General features: G+C 38.8%; 1 protein-coding gene across 4 annotated transcripts in view; it reads left to right on the top strand.

The window, feature by feature from the left end:
* The window catches only part of TDRD5 (tudor domain containing 5), a 107,833-nt gene extending 94,861 nt beyond the window's left edge, over positions 1–12,972 (top strand). For all 4 annotated transcript variants that reach the window (XM_086693109.1, XM_086693112.1, XM_086693110.1 and 1 more), the window contains 4 exons: positions 625–807; positions 1,553–1,696; positions 4,534–4,744; positions 12,409–12,972. In XM_086693109.1, coding sequence (XP_086549235.1) covers positions 625–807; positions 1,553–1,696; positions 4,534–4,744; positions 12,409–12,653 — 783 coding nt within the window. In that variant the 3' untranslated portion in view covers positions 12,654–12,972. The remainder of the gene's footprint in view (positions 1–624; positions 808–1,552; positions 1,697–4,533; positions 4,745–12,408) is intronic.
* Positions 12,973–18,356: the final 5,384 nt, after the last annotated feature.

The following is an 18,356-nucleotide window of genomic DNA, read 5'->3' as shown; positions in this document are numbered from 1 at the left end:
TGAAAACAGAGCTAGGGGGGTCTTGATATTCAGGATAAAAACCTTCACTTAATTCCCCTGTTTTTATTATGCTTGCCTTACCCTCAGTTTTATCCCCCAAGAAGACCCTCTGGTTTTCCAGTGGGGAAAAAAAGTATAGTTTCTTGGGTTTGTGAAATAGGGGAGGGTGTCTGAAGAGCTAACTGCTTTTTACACAGACTTTCAACCAGTGCTTTTGTTTTCATTCCCACTTTACATTCTCACTTCCAAAAACCTTGTAGTAGCAATTCCTGAGGGTTTATAGTATCTGTAGTATAAATTTGGGTTGCTTCTCAGTTTTTCCTGCCTATAAGCTCAGGATTCTAGTTTTTCAGGACTGCTTAGTAAGTTGTCACTTGTCTGTTTTCCTGTATCTATAATTGTAGGTGGTGTTTTCTCCTCTTTTCTCTTTATGAGTTTATACCTAAATCTGTTTATTTTGGTGATGTTTCAGAAGAGAGACAGTAATAAATTATGTATTTATAAATTATGGCAAACTGCCATCTTTACCTGGAGTCAGGAAAAAAATTGTAAACCTAAATTTTAAAATGTACTCATATAGCAACTGTAAATTAAAGTTTTACTTTGTCTTCTGATACATTCTAGGATGAGATCCCCACTGGAATGCCATGCCTAGAATCAGTGACTATTGGTGATGATGTTTGGGATGAGAACTGGCTACCTTTTCAGGCTAAAATAGGAAAAGGGGGTGATGCTGCCTCCCACTTATTTACCTCAAGCCTTGGTGGAAAGAAGCCTTATCCGTCATGTGAGGAAATGCCGCAGAAGGTTAGATCCCTGGGAAAACAGAAAGCTTATCATTACTTAAAAACGGAAATGTAAATTTCCTCAAGAAATCTATACACTTGGGTATTCAGAAGCATCTGTCAGATGATAATTCCCAAGAATTCATTTTTTTCCCTCAAGATGGCAGTGGTCGGGAAGAGGACAAGTTGGAACAGGGAAGAGTAAATCATGGGCTTATTGTCCCATCTGTCCTTTCAACTGTTATGATTTTTGTTTTATCACTGGGAACCTTTGGCCTTAGGATCTATAAATAAACTGTTTTCCCTAATTTTATTTTTATTAGCCTTGTAATATAATCTCTGAATCTCTGCATTGAGAATATTAGCTAATATTAGGCCTAACTATATACTTAAAATTTATTTCCCACTGGTTATTAGAAGAAATATCTATAGTTAAATTGCTCCTTATTATTTGTGCTGTTTAAAATACTAGATGGTCATGAAAAATCATCTGGCCATGAAAAACAGTATTGAAGAAAATAATACAAACCAGAGTTGTATTTGTTTCTATGAGAGCTGTGTTCCAAGGAATTCAAGGTATTGGGTGTGGACCAATAAAATAAGGGGGGAAAGTCACACTGATACAGAAACTTAATAAACACTTTTTCTTGTTTGCCTTTCCCTTGCCCAAGTTATTCTCTGTTTGGATCATGTACTCATACAGCAACTATAAATTAAAGCACTCTAAAACGTATCTTAGTTTATTGTAGCATTTTTTTTCTCTATAGGATTGGTGCTTTTCTAAACCCAAAGATACATGGGATGATTCATGGCAGCCTTCAGGCCTTGTGAATGGAATGAAAGTAGAAGCTCAAAAGCAAGAGGGACTGAGTGCTCAGGAGAAAAATACTGGCACAACCAGAATTCAAAAGGTAAATGTCTAATGAATGTTACTGTGACAGATTCTTATGGGGAAGTACTTTCATTTTTAGAAAGTAAAGTTCTGGTTAATGATCCCACTCTGAGCATTTGGTGGAATACATGTACACAAAATGTATGTTGATTTAAAATTAATTTCGGGGCGCCTGGGTGGTGCAGTCGGTTAAGCGTCCGACTTCAGCCAGGTCACGATCTCGCGGTCCGTGAGTTCGAGCCCTGCGTCGGGCTCTGGGCTGATGGCTCAGAGCCTGGAGCCTGTTTCTGATTCTGTGTCTCCCTCTCTCTCTGCCCCTCCCCCGTTCATGCTCTGTCTCTCTCTGACCCAAAAATAAAATAAATGTTGAAAAAAAAAATAAATAAATAAAATTAATTTCAGTCAATTTAATATATTTATCTCTTCAGAAGAAAATCCTAAGCCTAGAATTGAAAGATTGATTAAACCTCTATGTTAGAGAAATAGAAAACAGATATTTTCATATAATTTAGCCATAAGGAATGTTTATAGCAATAAATGCGTACATAAAAAAGAACAGTGACACACGACTTAACTTTATATCTTTGGGAACTAAAACAAACAAACCAAAACAGCAATGAAAAAAACAAACTAAGACCAAAGTTAGCAGAAGGCATGAAATAATAAAAATTAGAGTAAAAATCTATGAAATAGAGAACAGAAAAAAATCAATGAAATTAAGAGCTAGATTTTTGAAGCTATAAACAAAATTTGCAAACCTTCAGCTAGACTAATAAAAAAAGGAATACTCAAATATCAAAATAAAAGAAGAAACATCAAATTTGATGCCAAAGAAATAAAAAATGATCTTACTACAATTATATACAAACTGGATAACCTGGAAGAAATGGATAAGTTCCTACAAACATAACAACCTACCAATACTGAATCACGAAGAATAGAAAACTGAATAAATAGGTCAATAACAAGTAAGACTGAATTAGTAACCAAACCCCACCCCTCTCCCCAAAAAAGGATCAGATAACTTCACTGGTGAATTCTACCAAACATTTAAAGAATTAACCTTCTCAGTCGTTCTCAAACTATGTATCATAATCATCCTCGTGAGTGTGAAATTGTATGTTATTGTGGTTTGGGGCTATGCTTTTGATTGCATATGTTAATCATGAACATGTTTCTTGAAAGTCTGTCATTAATCTCTAGTTCCATGAGGTATATTTCTAGATAACTATGATGGAGTCAGTCATTAACAACTAGAGAGAGCTGAATTTGGCAGAACAGTGCTTCTCAAACTATAATGTGCCTATAGATGCCCGGAGAATCTTGTAAAAATGTGGGTTCTGACTGGGCGGCATTGGGACGGGGACACAGGTTGTGCATATCTAACACAAGCTCCCGGTTGATGCTGCTACTGCTGGTTGGCGAACCACACTTTGAACAGCAAGGCTGGACAGCGCTCTTTGGAGAAGGAATCTTGCTTGTCGCTAAGTGCTTAAGTTGACTGAAGGTACTTGGTCTCAGAGTACCATACAGATTTAGAAAGGATTCATCCGTGGGTTTGGGGTTGTTGTTTTTTTTTTTTTTTCAGAATGAGAAGCTATCACAGTGCATCTTAAATACGTTTTAACAGTGCATCTTTCTTCAAAAATCACCCTTAGGAAAGAAAAAGAATATAGCTTTAAAAACTTGTTTCTGATTTTGATTTTTGTTAAACTTGTAAAAATAGGCAGCAGACGTGTGGGTGCCTGGGTGGCTCAATTGGCTGAGTGCCCGACTCTTTTTCGGCTCAGGTCATGATCTCACGGTTTATGAGTTTGAGCCCCATATCAGGCTCCGTGCTATCCGCGAGGAGCCCATTTGGGATTCATTCTCTCGCTCTCTGCCCCTCCCCCACTTGCATGTGCATGCTCTCTCTCTCTCAAAACAAACTTAAAAAAAGGCAGCAGGGCATAATGTAAAAATCACTTGGTCTGAGTGGTCTGCAGTTTAGGGTTTAGCCTTATCACAACTTAATGCCAGTTAACATTGAAGAAGATAAGTGCTAAGTTACATAGGTTGTATCTACTTCAGCAATGACAGTATAGTAGGATACAGGATCTCATGGTTAAAATTTGACACTCCATTCACTGAAGCCCAAATTTAGTCTCCATATGGGATGTTCATCTCTTTCTCTCAAATCCTAGTTCTTAATGCTCCATTTTGTCTCTTCTGAGGAGCCTTCCTTTAAGTACTTTATGTTCTATGCATGTAATGCCTCCATTCGTGGCTCGCTGCAGCACATACGCTATTTCCTGAGGACTGTGAGTTTAGGGACAGTGATCCTATCTTACTAGGAGGTGGGCAGGTGGGGCATAGAGAACAAGGACTGGGCTGAGTTCTGGTCTCTGCTTTGTCTCCTACTTGTTGACCTTGGATAACTTAGCCTCTTGTGAAAAGCATTATGCTAAGTTAAAGGACCCACAGTAAGGAAGACCTAACACCTTAGCTAGTGCCTTGTACTGTGGTTTAAAGGAAGAAGCACGTGCAAGTAACTTCACGCTGTGCCTGACATTGTGCCTGCCGTGTGCGCTTTCTCATTTCCTGCCACTCTTCCTTAGCTCTGTGTGGCAGCAGACAGTACCATGTTTGCTTATAACATGTGTTCACTAAATGCTTCCTGGATTGAATGGATGGTCACTAAGTTAGAAAAGGACTTGTTTCTTCTGGAGAGTATCTAGGTTCTTAAAAGTGAGTCAGTTATTAATGATGATATGAAAAATATTTGTCTTGTATATAAGGATCCAAAACAGGGTTAATTCTTCCTGTTATGCTAACAATTACCTTTCATGCTTTTGCCCTACTTTTCCCATACTGCAGCAGCCAAGCTCAGAGAGTTCTTCAGACTCTTCCACATTGCCCAAATTGGAAGAGTTCTACATCTCTCTTATCCAGTCACAGCAGTCAGCAGAAGGGAGCCAGTTTGAGCCCAGCAGCACTCAGACTCAGGCAAAGCAAACCCAGCTACCCCCAGCAGCCTTCAGCGCAACCCCTACGGGGATGGATTCCCCAGAAAAACACGCTGGTTCAGGTAGGTTTACATACAATTGACAGATACGGCGGTTTGTCATTTATCTTTTCCAGAACATAACTTGAAAAATTGCTGACTTTAGCATTTGTCTCAAGTCCTTACGTTTTTCTGGGCTCAATTGTTCCCTTTTATTTTGCCACTCCCTTTTTTTCTTTTTTTTTTTTTTTTCTTTTGCAGTTTGGTTGGGGGAGTCAGTTTTACAGACAGTGAAATTTGCCACTTTTGACGTGTACAGTTCTGTGAGTTTTGACGTATGTATCCAGTCTTGTAACCACCACCACCACCACCATCATGATATAGAGCAATTCCACCAGTTCCTCGTGTCCGTCTGTTGGTCTGCAGTCATTCACTCCCCTTGCTTGCTGGTTCCTGACATGTTACTTTCCTTTTTCTAGAATTTCATAGAAAGAGAGTCATACAGTGTATAGTTTTTAAGTCTGAACTTTTTCAACGTTTATTTATTTTGGGGACAGAGAGAGACAGAGCATGAACGGGGGAGGGGCAGAGAGAGAGGGAGACACAGAATCGGAAACAGGCTCCAGGCTCCGAGCCATCAGCCCAGAGCCTGATGCGGGGCTCGAACTCACGGACTGCGAGATCGTGACCTGGCTGAAGTCGGACGCTTAACCGACTGCGCCACCCAGGCGCCCCACGTCTGAACTTTTTCACTTAGGATGTTTTAGAGATTCATTTATATTGTTGCCAAGGTCAGAAGTTTGTTCTGATTTACTGCTAAGTAGTACCCGATTGTATGGATATAGCATAATTTGTTCATTACATGACAGACATCTGCGTTGTTTCCGGATTTGGGCCATTATGAAAAAAGCTGTGAACGTTCACATACAGCTCTTTGTGTACACATACTCAGTACATGCCAAGGAGTAGAATTGCTGGCTCCCATGATCATTACATGATTAACTTCTTAAGAACTGCCAAAATGTTTTCCAAAGTGGCAGTACCATTCTTTATTCGCACCAGTAATATATGAAAGTTCCAATTGCTCCATCTCCTTGCCAACACCTGATATTATCAGTCTTAAAATTTTGCCATTCTAGTGCGTGTGTAATGGTATCTTGTGGTTTTAATTTGTATTTCCCTCTTTGCCAGTGATGTTGACCGTCTTTTCGTGTGCTTACATGCAATCTGTATATCTTCTTTAGTGAATTGCACGTTCAAATATTTGTTCATTTTCATTAAATTATCATCTTTTCATTGATGTGTAAAAATTATACTTGACACAAAAGCTTTTTTCAGATATATATATGTGTGTGTGTATATGTATATATACATCACAAATATTTTCAAGTGTGTTATTTCCTTAACAGCATCTTTGGAAGAGCAAAAGTTTTCGTTTTGATGAAGTCTGATTGATTTTTTTCTTAGTGTAAAGGTTGACCTTTTTGTGTCCTGTTCAGAAATCTTTTTTAACCCAAGTAACTGATTTTCTCTTTTTCATATGAAAGTTCTCTAGTTTTAGGTCTTACAATTAGATCTGTGATCCAATTTGTTAATTTTTGAGTTACTATTTGTATTATTATTATTATTATTATTATGGTGCGATATAAGGATTAATGTTTATTTTGACTGCATATAAATATTCACTTTTAGCATCAGTTCTTGAAAAGGCTGTCCTTTCTGGGGCACCTGGGGTACTCAACAGTTAAGCATCTGACTCTTGATTTCAGCTCAGGTCATGACCTCATGATTCATGGGTTTGAGCTCCCACATTGGGCTCTGAGCTGAGCCTGCTTGGGATTCTCTCTCTCTCTCTCTCTCTCTCTCCCTCTCTCTCCCTCTCTCTCTGCCCCTCCCTGGCTGTCTGTCTGTCTGTCTCTCAAAATAAATAAATAAACTTTAAAAAATAAAAAGAAAAGGCTGTCATTTCACTTTTAAACTGCATTGATATCTTTGTCAAAAGTCAGCAGGCTGTATATGTGAGGGTCTGTTTCTAGACTTCTATTATGTTTTAGTAGTCTGTGTGTCTTTATACCATTGCCTTGATTAGTGTGGCTTTATAAGTCATGAAATCATACAATTTTGTTCTTTATCAGATTGTTTTGGCTATTTTAGGTCATTTTCCACATGAATTTTATTTATTATTTTTAAATATTTATTTTGAGAGAGAACGTGCATGCGTGCAAGTTGGGGAGGGGCAGAGAGAAGGAGACAGAATTGCAGGCAGGCTCTGCACTGTCAGCACAGAGCTCAATGCAGGACTTGAACCCATGAACCATGAGATCATGACCTGAGTCGAAATCAAGAGTGGGACACTTAACTGACTGAGCCACCCAGGAGCCCCTTCCATATGAATTTTAGGATTAATGTAAATTTACACAAAGCTTGCTAAAGTTTTTATTGAGGTTTTTTTTTCATATGTTATAATATTAGTTTCAGGTGTACAATATAGTTATTCACCACTTGCATACGTCATCTGGTGCTCATCACAAGTGCACTCTTTACCCTCCATCACTTTGCAGGTAGGTACCTTCTCCCATTCAGGGAGGTTTTAGGTTTTTGATTGTTTCCTTTGCTGTGTAGAAGCTTTTTGTTTTGATGAAGTCCCAATAGTTTATTTTTGCTTTTGTTTCCCTTGCCTCTGGAGACTTATCTAGAGCTATGACTGATGTCAAAGAGCTTACTGCATGTGTTCTTCTCCAGGATTTTAAGGTTTCAGGTCTCATATTTAGGTCTTTCATCCATTTTGAATTTATTTTTGTGTATGATGTAAGAGAGTGGTCCAGTTTCATTGTTTTGCATGTTGCTGTCCAGTTTTTCCAACACCATTTGTTGAAGAGTCTGTCTTTGACCAATGATAAGATTCTTTCCTGCTTTGTTGAAGATTAATTGACCATATAATTGTGGGTTCATTTCTGGGTTTTCTGTTCTGTTGATATACGTGTCTATTTTTGTACCAGGACCATACTGTTTTGATTATAGCAGCTTTGTAGTATAATTTGAAGCCCCAAATTGTGATGTCTTCAGCTCTGCTTTTCTTTTTCAGGATTGCTTTGGCTATTTGGGATCTTTTAGTGTTTCCATACAAATATTAGGATTGTTTGTTATAGCTTTTTGAAAAATGCTGTTGGTATTTTGATAGGGATTGCATTAAGCGTGTGGATTGCTTAGGGTAGTATAGACATTTTAACAATGTTTGTTCTTCCAATCCATGAGCAAAGAATGTTTTTCCATTTCTTTGTATCCTAGTTTCTTCATAAGTGTTGTATAGTTTTCAGAGTACAGATCTTTTACCTCTTTTGTTAGGTTTTTTCCCAGGTATCTTGATTTCTTTTTCTGCTGCTTCATTATTGGTGTCTAGAAATGCAACAGATTTCTGCACATTCATTTTATATCCTGTGACTTTGCTGAATTCATATATTCTAGCAATTTTTTTTTGGTGGAGTCTTGAGTTTTCTATATAGGGTATCATGTCACCTGCAAATAGAGAAAATTTGACTTTGCTGATTTGGATGCCTTTTTATTTCTTTCTGTTGGCTTATTGCTGAGGCAAAGACTTCCAGTACTGTGTTAAATAGTAAAAGTGAGAATGGTCTACCCGGTCTTGTTCTTGGATGTAGAGGGAAAGCTTTCAGTTTTTCCCCATTGAAGTTGATACTAGCTGTGGGTCTTTTGTATATGTGTTTTATGTTGAGGTGTGTTCCGTCTATCCCTACTTTGTTGAGGGTTTTTATCAAGAATGGATGCTGTATTTTCTGCATCTATTGACAGGATCATATAGTTCTTATCCTTTCTTTTATTAATGTGATATATCACATTGGTTGATTTGCAAATATTGAACCAGCCCTGTAGCCCAGGAATAAATCCCACTTGATTGTGGTGAGTAATTCTTTTAATGTATACTGTTGGATTGAATTTTCTAGTATCTTGTAGAGAATTTTTGCATCCAGTTTCATCAGGAGTATTGGCCTGTAATTTAGTGGGGTCTTTGTCTGGTTTTGGAATCAAGGTAATGATTCATAGAATGAGTTTGGACATTTTCCTTCCTTTCCTGTTTATTTGGAACAGTTTGAGAAGAATAAGTGTTAACTCTTCTTTAAATGTGTGGTAGCATTCTCCTGGGAAGCCATTTGGCCCTGGACCTTTGTTTGTTGGGAGACTTTTTTTTAATTTAAAAAAAATGTGTATTTATTTTTGAGAGAGAGACACAGAACATGAGACGGAGAGGGGCAGAGAGAGCAGGAGACACAGAACTCGAAGCAGGCTCCAGGTTCTGTGCTGTCAGTGCCGAGACCAACATGGGCTCGAACTCATGAACTGGGAGATCATGACCTGAGCTGAAGTCAAGGCTTAACAGACTGAGCCACCCAGGCCCCCTGTTTGTTGGGAGAGATTTGATTACTGATTCAGTTTCTTTGCTGGTTATGGGTCTGTTCAAATTTCCTATTACTTCCTCTTTCAGTTTGGGTAGTGTGTGAGTTTCTAGGAAAGCAAAGCAGCCATAAATAATACACAAATGAATGAACATAGCTGTTTTCCAATAAAACTTTATTAAAAACCAGGTGGTAGGTAGGCTGGATTTGACCCACAGACTGTCGTTTATCAACACCTTTGTAGGTCCAGGTTTCTGTCCAGCATTATTTTATTTTTTGCTTGAAGAACTTACATATCTTGTGGTGCTGGTCTGCTACTGATGTCTTTTCTCAGTTCTTTCACGTTAGGCAAAGCCTTTATTTTTATTTCATTTCATTTCATTTCTTTAAGTTTTTTTTCTGGATGTAAAGTCATAGGTTGGTATATTTGTCACTGCATTAAAAGATGTCACTTTGCTTGTCACTGTGATGTCAAGTCTGTTGTCATTTTTGTGTTTGTTCCTTTGTAATGTGTTATTTTCTCTGGATGCTTTTAAGATTTTCTCCCACATCACTGATTTTCAACAATCTGATTATAAGGTGGCTTGGTGTAGTCTCTTTGTATTTCTTCTGCATAGAGTTCATTGAGCTCTTGGATCTCCAAGTTTATAGTTGCCATTAAATCTGAAAAAAATTCAATCATTATTCTTCAAATGTGTTTTTCTGTCACTCCCCCCCCCCCTTTTTTTTTTAACTCCAATTTTACACATTATATGCGATAGGTCACTTTTTCTACACCTACTGGTATACTTCTTTTCCCTAGTCTTTGGATGGTTTCTATTACTGTCTCTTAATGGTGCTCACCTTTTCTTGTTCAGTGATTAATATATTCTTTTCCCATCCAGTATATTTTTCATCTCAGAAATTGTATTTTTCATCTCTACTGGTTTGGTTTGGGTCTTTTTAAATCTTTTTTTTTTTTCCTCATCATACTTGTATTTTTCTCTGCCTTCTTGTATACCTGGAGTACCCTTTTAAAAAAAATTTTTTTTTTAATGTTTGTTTTTGAGAGAGAGAGAGAGAGGCAGACAGAGCACGAGCAGGGGAGGAGCAGAGAGAGGGAGACACAGAATCTGAAACAGGCTCCAGGCTGTGAGCTGTCAGCACAGAGCCCGATGCAGGGCTTGAACTCACAAACCGTGAGATCATGACCTGAGCCGAAGCTGAACACTCAACTGACTGAGCCACCCAGGTGCCCCTACACCTGGAGTACTCTTAGAACAGCTATTTTAATACCCTTTCCTTGTGATTCTGGCACGTGTACCATTTCTGTCATTTGTGTCATTGCTGAATTGGCTTCTACCTGTTGCTTTTTCTCCTGAGAACAAGTCCTATTTTTCTCTCTTCTGTGCACATCTGGTAACTTTTTGTTATATGGCAGACACTGAATTTTACATTATTGACTGGGCCTCTTTTTCTTTTCCCTCCCCTCCCCTTCTCTCCTTCTTTTCTCCTTCCTTCTCTGTGTGTATCTCTCTCTCTCTCTTTCTCTATCTACCCATCCACCAATTGGTTGGGGGGGATTGGGGAAGATGCAGTTTAATCACCTGAAATTGGTTTTATCATTTTTGCATTTCTTTTAGGTTTCATTAGGCTGGCCTAGAAAAGTCTTTAGTCTGTTGGCCCTGCTATTTAGGCAGTACCATTCTGAGGGTAGAGATAGGACTAGACGTTCCATATGTTAGGATTTCTTTACACTCTGGTGGGAACACGACCTACTTTGCCCAGAAGCTACAATGATTGTTCTGCCTGGTCCTTTCAGGATGGTTTTCTCCTTGGCCTCATGGTCTCCTCACGTGCCTGAGCCAGATCACTAGCCAGCCTAAGACTCAAAGGGACCTCTCTGCAGATTTCCATCTGCTTCTTCTCTGGTACTTTCCTCCCACAAATTCTAGGCAGCTTAGCCTCCATGAGTTCCAAACTCTGTCTTTTCAACCCAGTAAGATCTCCAGGCTCAGTTTGGATTCTCCCTTCTTGTACTGAAGCCAGGAAATCATCTTAACAGTGAGCCGAGGCCTTTGTAAAGCTCACTTCATTTGTTTCCCTTCTCTCAGGGATTACTATCTTGCATGCTTGCTGTTCAGTGTATAAGAGCTGTTGTTTCATACATTTTGTCCAGTTTTCCAGTTGTTTAAGGCAGAAGAGACTGTTTTTCAATTCCTGTTGAATTAACCTTATGTCCGGAAGCAGAAGTTTCACTACCCTTTATCCCTTTTAAAATCTGAACTCACCAAAACTTTGTGTAAAACCACTTGTTTTTATTTGAATGCACCAGCTCTTTTCCCCTCTTGTGGGCATTAATTACAACTCTTTGATCAGAATTTTACTCTCAAATTCTTGAACGTAATTCACCACAAATGTACGGAACATATGCCACATGCTGCTATGTTAGATGCTAAAAATGCAAAGATGAATAAAGTACTGATTATGCCTGCGTTTTCTCTAGATTTTCTGAAATATGTGTTTTTTAAGATCTAGGGCAATGCTTTACAAAATGTAATCATACCGGTGGCAGTTTGGGAAGTGTTTGTGATGATGGACATTGTTTAGCTCACCTAGATTTTTTTTTAAACTAAAGCAGAGCTTTCTTGAAGGAAGCAGTGTGTTTGCTTAGATGCTGGCATCAGAGCGCCTTCTCTCATTGTAAGCAGGCGGTAAACGGGTGCGGGTGCGCTGGCCTGGAGTAGACGCGTGAGAATGCCTGGCATCCCTTCCTGCTGTTCAGAACTTTTGGCATTGGAGTTCCCAGCGAATTTATTTCATTTAAAAGGTTCTTTCTTCGTAGTTGAAACTAATTCCTAAGGAATTTGTTTTATGGCTGATAACTGGTTTTTGGAACTTCTTACAAACATCTTGGTCAATTTTGTTTTTACACTGGCACAGTCTCAAATTGGAGCCACTTTGGCAATAGAAAACACCCGTGGGGTACACTTGTGTTCATTGCCGGATGGAAATAGGGGAGCTTAAGGGCTCCTCCCTGGAGTTGGAATCATATCCAACTTATTTTTATCGTGTCCTAGAGAGAAAATTTCCCTTCCTGTTCATAAGTAGGTTTCCCCCCTCTCTTTCCCTCTCCTCGTTCTGACAAGGATTTACTTCATCTCAACGCATGACTCTCCACCCTCATTTCTTTTCCATTTGTTGACTGGTTTCCCAGGCTCATCTCTGATCGTAACAGAAGGTGTCACCATGTAACGGAAGTTGATTGTAACACATGTTAATAAAGAACTAGAATGGGAGAGAGAAGGCAGAGTATGAGAACCCCTTGAGAAGACTTGTGTGTTCTTTCTTTTTCAGTGGAGAGCTCTCCAGAGCGCCTGAAGAATGATTTTTCTAGTAGCCATGCTATTACAGTGTTCAAAGACAAGAGTCACGGAGCCATGGACCAGCTGTCTTTGATTTTGTCTCCTGAGCACCACATCTCCCAGAAGCTCTACATTCCCCGGAGTACAGCCACTGCCGCCTTAGGAGCTGCTGCGCGGCTGGCCACATCCAGGAGCCTCCTACATTGGTATCCCAGTGTGAAAAGGATGGAAACTTGAGGGAGGAAGTCGAGGAGAAAGCAATAAGCCAGGTGCTTTAGGGCTTGGTGATTTCCCAAGGCCAAAATAAGGCAGTATTGAGACAAAACGGTATTTTGATAGTTGATGCTTATGTCTTTCTGTGTGATTGTATGTTAGCTGTGTTATGCTAACAGTCCACTTTGTTGTGTAAGTATTGATATTTAATGTTTTAATGTTTATTGTTCCCTATAGTTTTGTTCACCTCAGTTTAATGTAGTGTAAAGGAATTCGTGTGTGTGTTTCTATAAATGTCTTTCTTGTACATAACATGACTGATAAATGAAAACTGGAAAACTGATGTCTTGTGATCCATATTTAGTAAGACAAAAATGATCTCTGATTCTTCAGAAAAAGGATGTCTGAATTGTAAGACTGCTTTTTTATTTTTCTCATTTGAAATTTTCTAGATCATGGAGATAATCCAGAGCTCCACTTCTTACCACTATCATTTCTTTAAAATGCTAGGTTCGGTGAGAAAATCCATATCCTGAGGCTTGGTCGTGAAAGAACTTTCACATTAAAAAAATTAAGCTGTCTTTCAGTACAGGCAGTTTCTTGAAGACTCATAATGCAATTCTAGAGACCGGTTGTTCACACTTAGCTGACTGAGCCTTCCCTGTAGGACTCACGGTTCCCAGGAGCTCCTGGGTGGTAGTCATTCAGGAGGGTACTGTTTAAGCATCTGTGTAACATGATGCTCTCTGAAGTCAAATTGTGGGAAAATGCTATAGGACATTTTGTTAAGTTCATAGAATGAACCATCAAGAACAAACAAGAGACTGAAAGGTGAAATTAAAGAATGTGAGTGATACTAATTTAAATTCTTTGTGGTAAAATACTAGACTTATCCCCAAATTTAAAAAATCCAATACAGAATCATTTCTTAGAATTAAAATTTGAGAAAGAGCTGTGAATTACTGGTGTGCTACTTATAACTAGAGTTTCACCTTTCTAGCCCCTCTTCTAGGCCTCCTATTTCGGCATTAAATGCCAGAGCTGGCCCCTACTTCCTTTCTCTCTCTCTTTCTCTCTCTCTACAATATGGGATTTCTCTTCTTCTCAAGTACTTAATCAGGAAAATGTCCACTGAGGAAGAGAATGAGATGAGAGTAAATTTAGACTATTACTGGCTGGAACTTCTTAGGATTAAGAATCGTGAAACAAAGTTAAACCCAAAGTCTCTAAATACTGATGGCTTTTGGTTTAAAAACTTAAGAGAAAACATATTTAATGCAATAAAATTTGAAAATCCAGATTCACCTTTAATTCCAATATATCTTTAAGAATGATATTCTAATTGACAAAAAAAAAAAAATAATAATCTGGAAACATCACGATCCTGGCCTAGTAGAAAGAGCAAGTTCCCATTTGGGCTTTTGTGATTTTATATCAGACATCTTTATTGGAGAAGACAGTTGAAAAGTTATATGGAGGGTCAGTGACCAGTTAAATATCCTACTCAACTGTGATATGAACTGGAAAAGTTCTGGTTTTCATTGTAGGTTTAGGTAATTATCCACAGTTTGTTTCTAAAGAAGAAGATTCATTTTAGAATCACACTTCTTAGAATTCTTCCTTTAAAGAAACCAAGTGTGAATAATATACTTGACTTCTCCAGATGGGCAGTCATTGGGCTTGGGGTGAGGTGAATCTGGTAGAAGCGATGTTTATATATTTCGTCGGTTACACTGTAACTCTGTGTAATGGCACTGAGCTACCAGTAGGGATTCTGCCAATACTGGGTAACCTGATGGGGATTACAGAATCACTGTGCTAAGGCTCTTTCATATTCCCATCCTTTTGCAAATGGCCAGATGATTATTTAGACAGAGGCATCTCTAACAAGTGTCAGTATACTTTGAAAGAAGCCTATTTGGCAATTAATAGTTAACATCCTGAGTGAGCAGAGTGAAGAATGAGCCTCCGAGAGGCTTGTACATATTTCGACTACTTGACTTTGACTGGGACGGCCAGTCTGCCAATTTGTTTATCCCATAAGATGGGTTTTGCTTGGGGGCTCCTGGGTGGCGCAGTCGGTTAAGCGTCCGACTTCAGCCAGGTCACGATCTCGCGGTCCGTGAGTTCGAGCCCCGCGTCAGGCTCTGGGCTGATGGCTCGGAGCCTGGAGCCTGTTTCCGATTCTGTGTCTCCCTCTCTCTCTGCCCCTCCCCCGTTCATGCTCTGTCTCTCTCTGTCCCAAAAATAAAATAAACGTTAAAAAAAAAAAAAAGATGGGTTTTGCTTGGTAGTTAACTAAAATAGCCCAACACATCCACAAAATTTAGTAGATCATTTGAACGTGAGTAAATAGATTTATGTATATGGGCAGGGATAACAATAAGAGATGTTAAAACAATAGGTAGCTGCTCTGTAGTTTAGGGTTAACTATATTTTATTGTCTAAAGATTGGTTGACACATATACTTAGAACAGACCCCTCCCCCTGTATTTTTGTTGTTAAAGATCTGTTAGAAGTGATGGAGGTCCCCAAGTGTTGACTGGGATGTGGGGGCCTGAGGTGTGTGAGAAGGAATGGGTGTAAGAACATAAAGGAAAATTCTGGTTATAAACTCTTTAGGGTTGGAAGAAGGAGTAGCTTTACTAATAGCCATTCAGGTTTTAAAACCAGTGGCTTGTAGCCAATACCTGTCTTCCATCTAAAAACACCCCACGGGATATCAAAAGGGGCCCTCCTCACTGCAGTCAGCCATTCCTGGACTGACCCTTTAACTTGCAAACATTTGAGATGCCAGTTGCCCAGTTTAAGGTATGAGGCTAACTAGAGGCTTCTGCCTCCTGTCAGACTCTGTCTAACCTAGAGACTTAGAATTGTAGAGTTTTGATCTACATCTTGATATTAGATGAAGAAATTTGAAGCCTAGAAAGACTGACTTGTCTATGGTCACATGCCTCAAATTCCCTTATCTGCTGACTTCTAGGGTCAGTGCCTTTTCCAAAGGAAAATATTGCAGCTCTGTGTTTTGTAATTTAAATGATTTGGTTCCAGAAGACAAAGTTTACTACATAAGTCCAAAAGAATGGTGATTCTTTTTTTTTTTTTTATTAATATTTGTTTATTTTTGAATGAGAGAGGGAGACACAGAATCCGGAGCAGGCTCCAGGCTCTGAGCTGTCAGCACAGAGCTGGATGCAGGGCTTGAACCCACAAACCGTGAGATCATGACCTGAGCTGAAGTCAGACGCTTAACCGACTGAGCCACCCAGGTGCCCCTAGAATGGTGGTTCTGATAGCTGGGCAAACCCCTGGTGTTGGAGGGGACAATGATTGATTTACAACATCTTGTATTCTTGAATGTAGATAGCTTAAATGACAGTGGGCCAATTCTATGGCTAAAGAATCTAAATGGGGTGGGGGGCATGGTAAGGGATGAGAAACCAACATCTTAAAGAGCAGTCTTTCTGAAGCTTCCTATTATATTTATACATGTGTAGCAAGGCTTTTCTAACAAACTTTGGATCCTCTTTTCAGAATTAAATTCATTTTATTTATATATACAGTGCCATGGACAGCGTTATTCATTAATTTTACAGGAGCCATCACTAAGACATCAAAAATTTTTCACTTCCTATAGCCCATTCAGATCTTGATGTTTTACAAGATGACAGTGAAGTTCTGTCTATATTCTTTGAACACAGTCCTTTTCCTAACAGGTGTCATTTGTCTCAGTCACCAGTCAGCCTGGTAAGTTCTTGGTGTCATTAGTCTCTGGTTCTGCAGGAACCAGAATACTTTAAATTCTGCTCGTTTTTAAGCATGTAGACAAGTTACTTTAACTTCTCGGTGAAGAAGGTCTTCTCTAACATTTGGAATCACAATTGACTTGGGTGCCACTTCTCACAGGAAATTGAGTGACCCACTTAACAACTGAGTGGAGAATTTATTCACAGCTAAATTTTCTTGGTTATAAGCATAGTTTTCAGGAAATGCTTTTTAGATTTCTGTTTGATATAAACTTTGTTTTATATTTTCTGTTAACATTTTTTCAAATGTTTTTTTACTTTGTGGAAAAATATAAGAAACAATGTTTACTTGATTATTATTACTTCTTAGTGCAATTTAGATACATAATTTGATGAGGAAACCAAACTCCTGACCCTTTCTCTGCTCTCTAAACCTTTGTTATAGAACTAATGGGAAGTTACTGGGATCAAGGAATTATGATTGGCCTGCTCTTTGGAGTTTGTAACAGCATTTTGTTTGACTTCTGTATATTTATGAAGTTGGAATTTGTTTTGTCAAAAAATGTCTAGGTTTTTTATTTGTTTTGTCTAGTTTTTCTTGTGATGATTCTGCAGGAATGAAAATTTCACTTAATATATGACCCAGAGAACTTAATTGACTGAAATACAAAGGTTGCTTATATAGTTATGAAAACAGATTTGACAATTTTCTTGATTAAAACGTTTGTCTTCATTTTTGGCACGACCTTTTTGTTCTTGACCTTTGTAAGCCTTTGCTGTGTTGTAGATAAAGACTTTTATTCCATGAAGTTGGAAGTTCATTCCCATTAGAGCCACTTCTTAAGTGCCTGACAGCTACATCTCAGACTTGTTTTATTTCTCTTGTTAATAGCAACATCTCAAACCCTTGTAAGCCATGTTCCAGTTTCTTAAATTCTCTTCTGAGACTGTTCCACACACTGAATACCAGTGTAGTCTCCGCTTGCAGCTGTCATTCAGTGCTGTCTCAGTTGCTTACCTGATTTCCTGATTCCACATTCAGAGCCTTTGCTACAGTGGGTCTTCTGTCCGGAGCAGATGATTTCTGTTCTCAGGCTCCATTTGGGTGGTTTGGTACAAACTTATCCTTAATCTGTCATTCGATGGGACTATAAGTAGGTACCAAAGCCAGTTTCTTATTGGAACAAATGACTCCTTGACAGAAGCATCCTGGTACTGCAATTGTCACTCATATATTCTTACAAAAATTGCTTGTGATACCATATATACGAAAAAACCTGTCAGCCAGATAAGACACTCTGTGTACCATTTAGGATATTGACTGTTAGGCACAGCATATCCTTCTGTTCTCTATTTCTTCCTCATGATACCTGTCTTTCCCTTTGCTTAGAAGGAACTTAAGTGAGCATATATGGGCCAGAGCCAAAAGTTTACCCTTTCTTTTCTGAATTTTAAAAGTGATTTTAAAAAATTTAAATTCCTGTATTGATTTGGAGTAGGATAGTTAAGCAAATGGAGAGTAGGGAGGTGGAACATTTGGCTCTAGTTAAGTGATAGCATCCTTTTTACACCTTATGCTTTTGGCAGTGGAACATCTGTTTATGATCAGATAGAGTGTGAGCTTCAACAACCTTTTCTACAATTGATGTAGATTTATTTTTGCTAAACTTTTTAGATTCAGAAATGGAACTCCATGAAAACTCTTTGGTCTCTATGTAGTTTTTACGTGGAATTGGTCCAATTACCTGGACTCTGTCCAGATTCATGAGGCTCGGAAAAGTTGCCTCGGCAACTTGATTTAAGAGAAATGGTGAGTATTTCAATGAAAGCCAAAATCAGGTGTCACAGGCATCAGTGTAGTTAATTACCAGTGAACCTGCCTTCTGTTTTGGCTTGGCTTAGGATCTTGTCAGAGTCAGAGAGTCCTTCAACATTGTGGAAATCAGTTTGTGGTATCAAATCTGGAGTTCGGTGGAAGTTT

Source organism: Puma concolor, chromosome E4, assembly GCF_028749965.1.
Source record: "Puma concolor isolate L17-30 chromosome E4, mPumCon1.1.hap2, whole genome shotgun sequence".
NCBI lineage: Eukaryota > Metazoa > Chordata > Mammalia > Carnivora > Felidae > Puma > Puma concolor.
The sequence above is the reverse complement of the archived record's forward strand: the minus strand, read 5'-3'. Positions and strand labels throughout refer to the sequence as shown.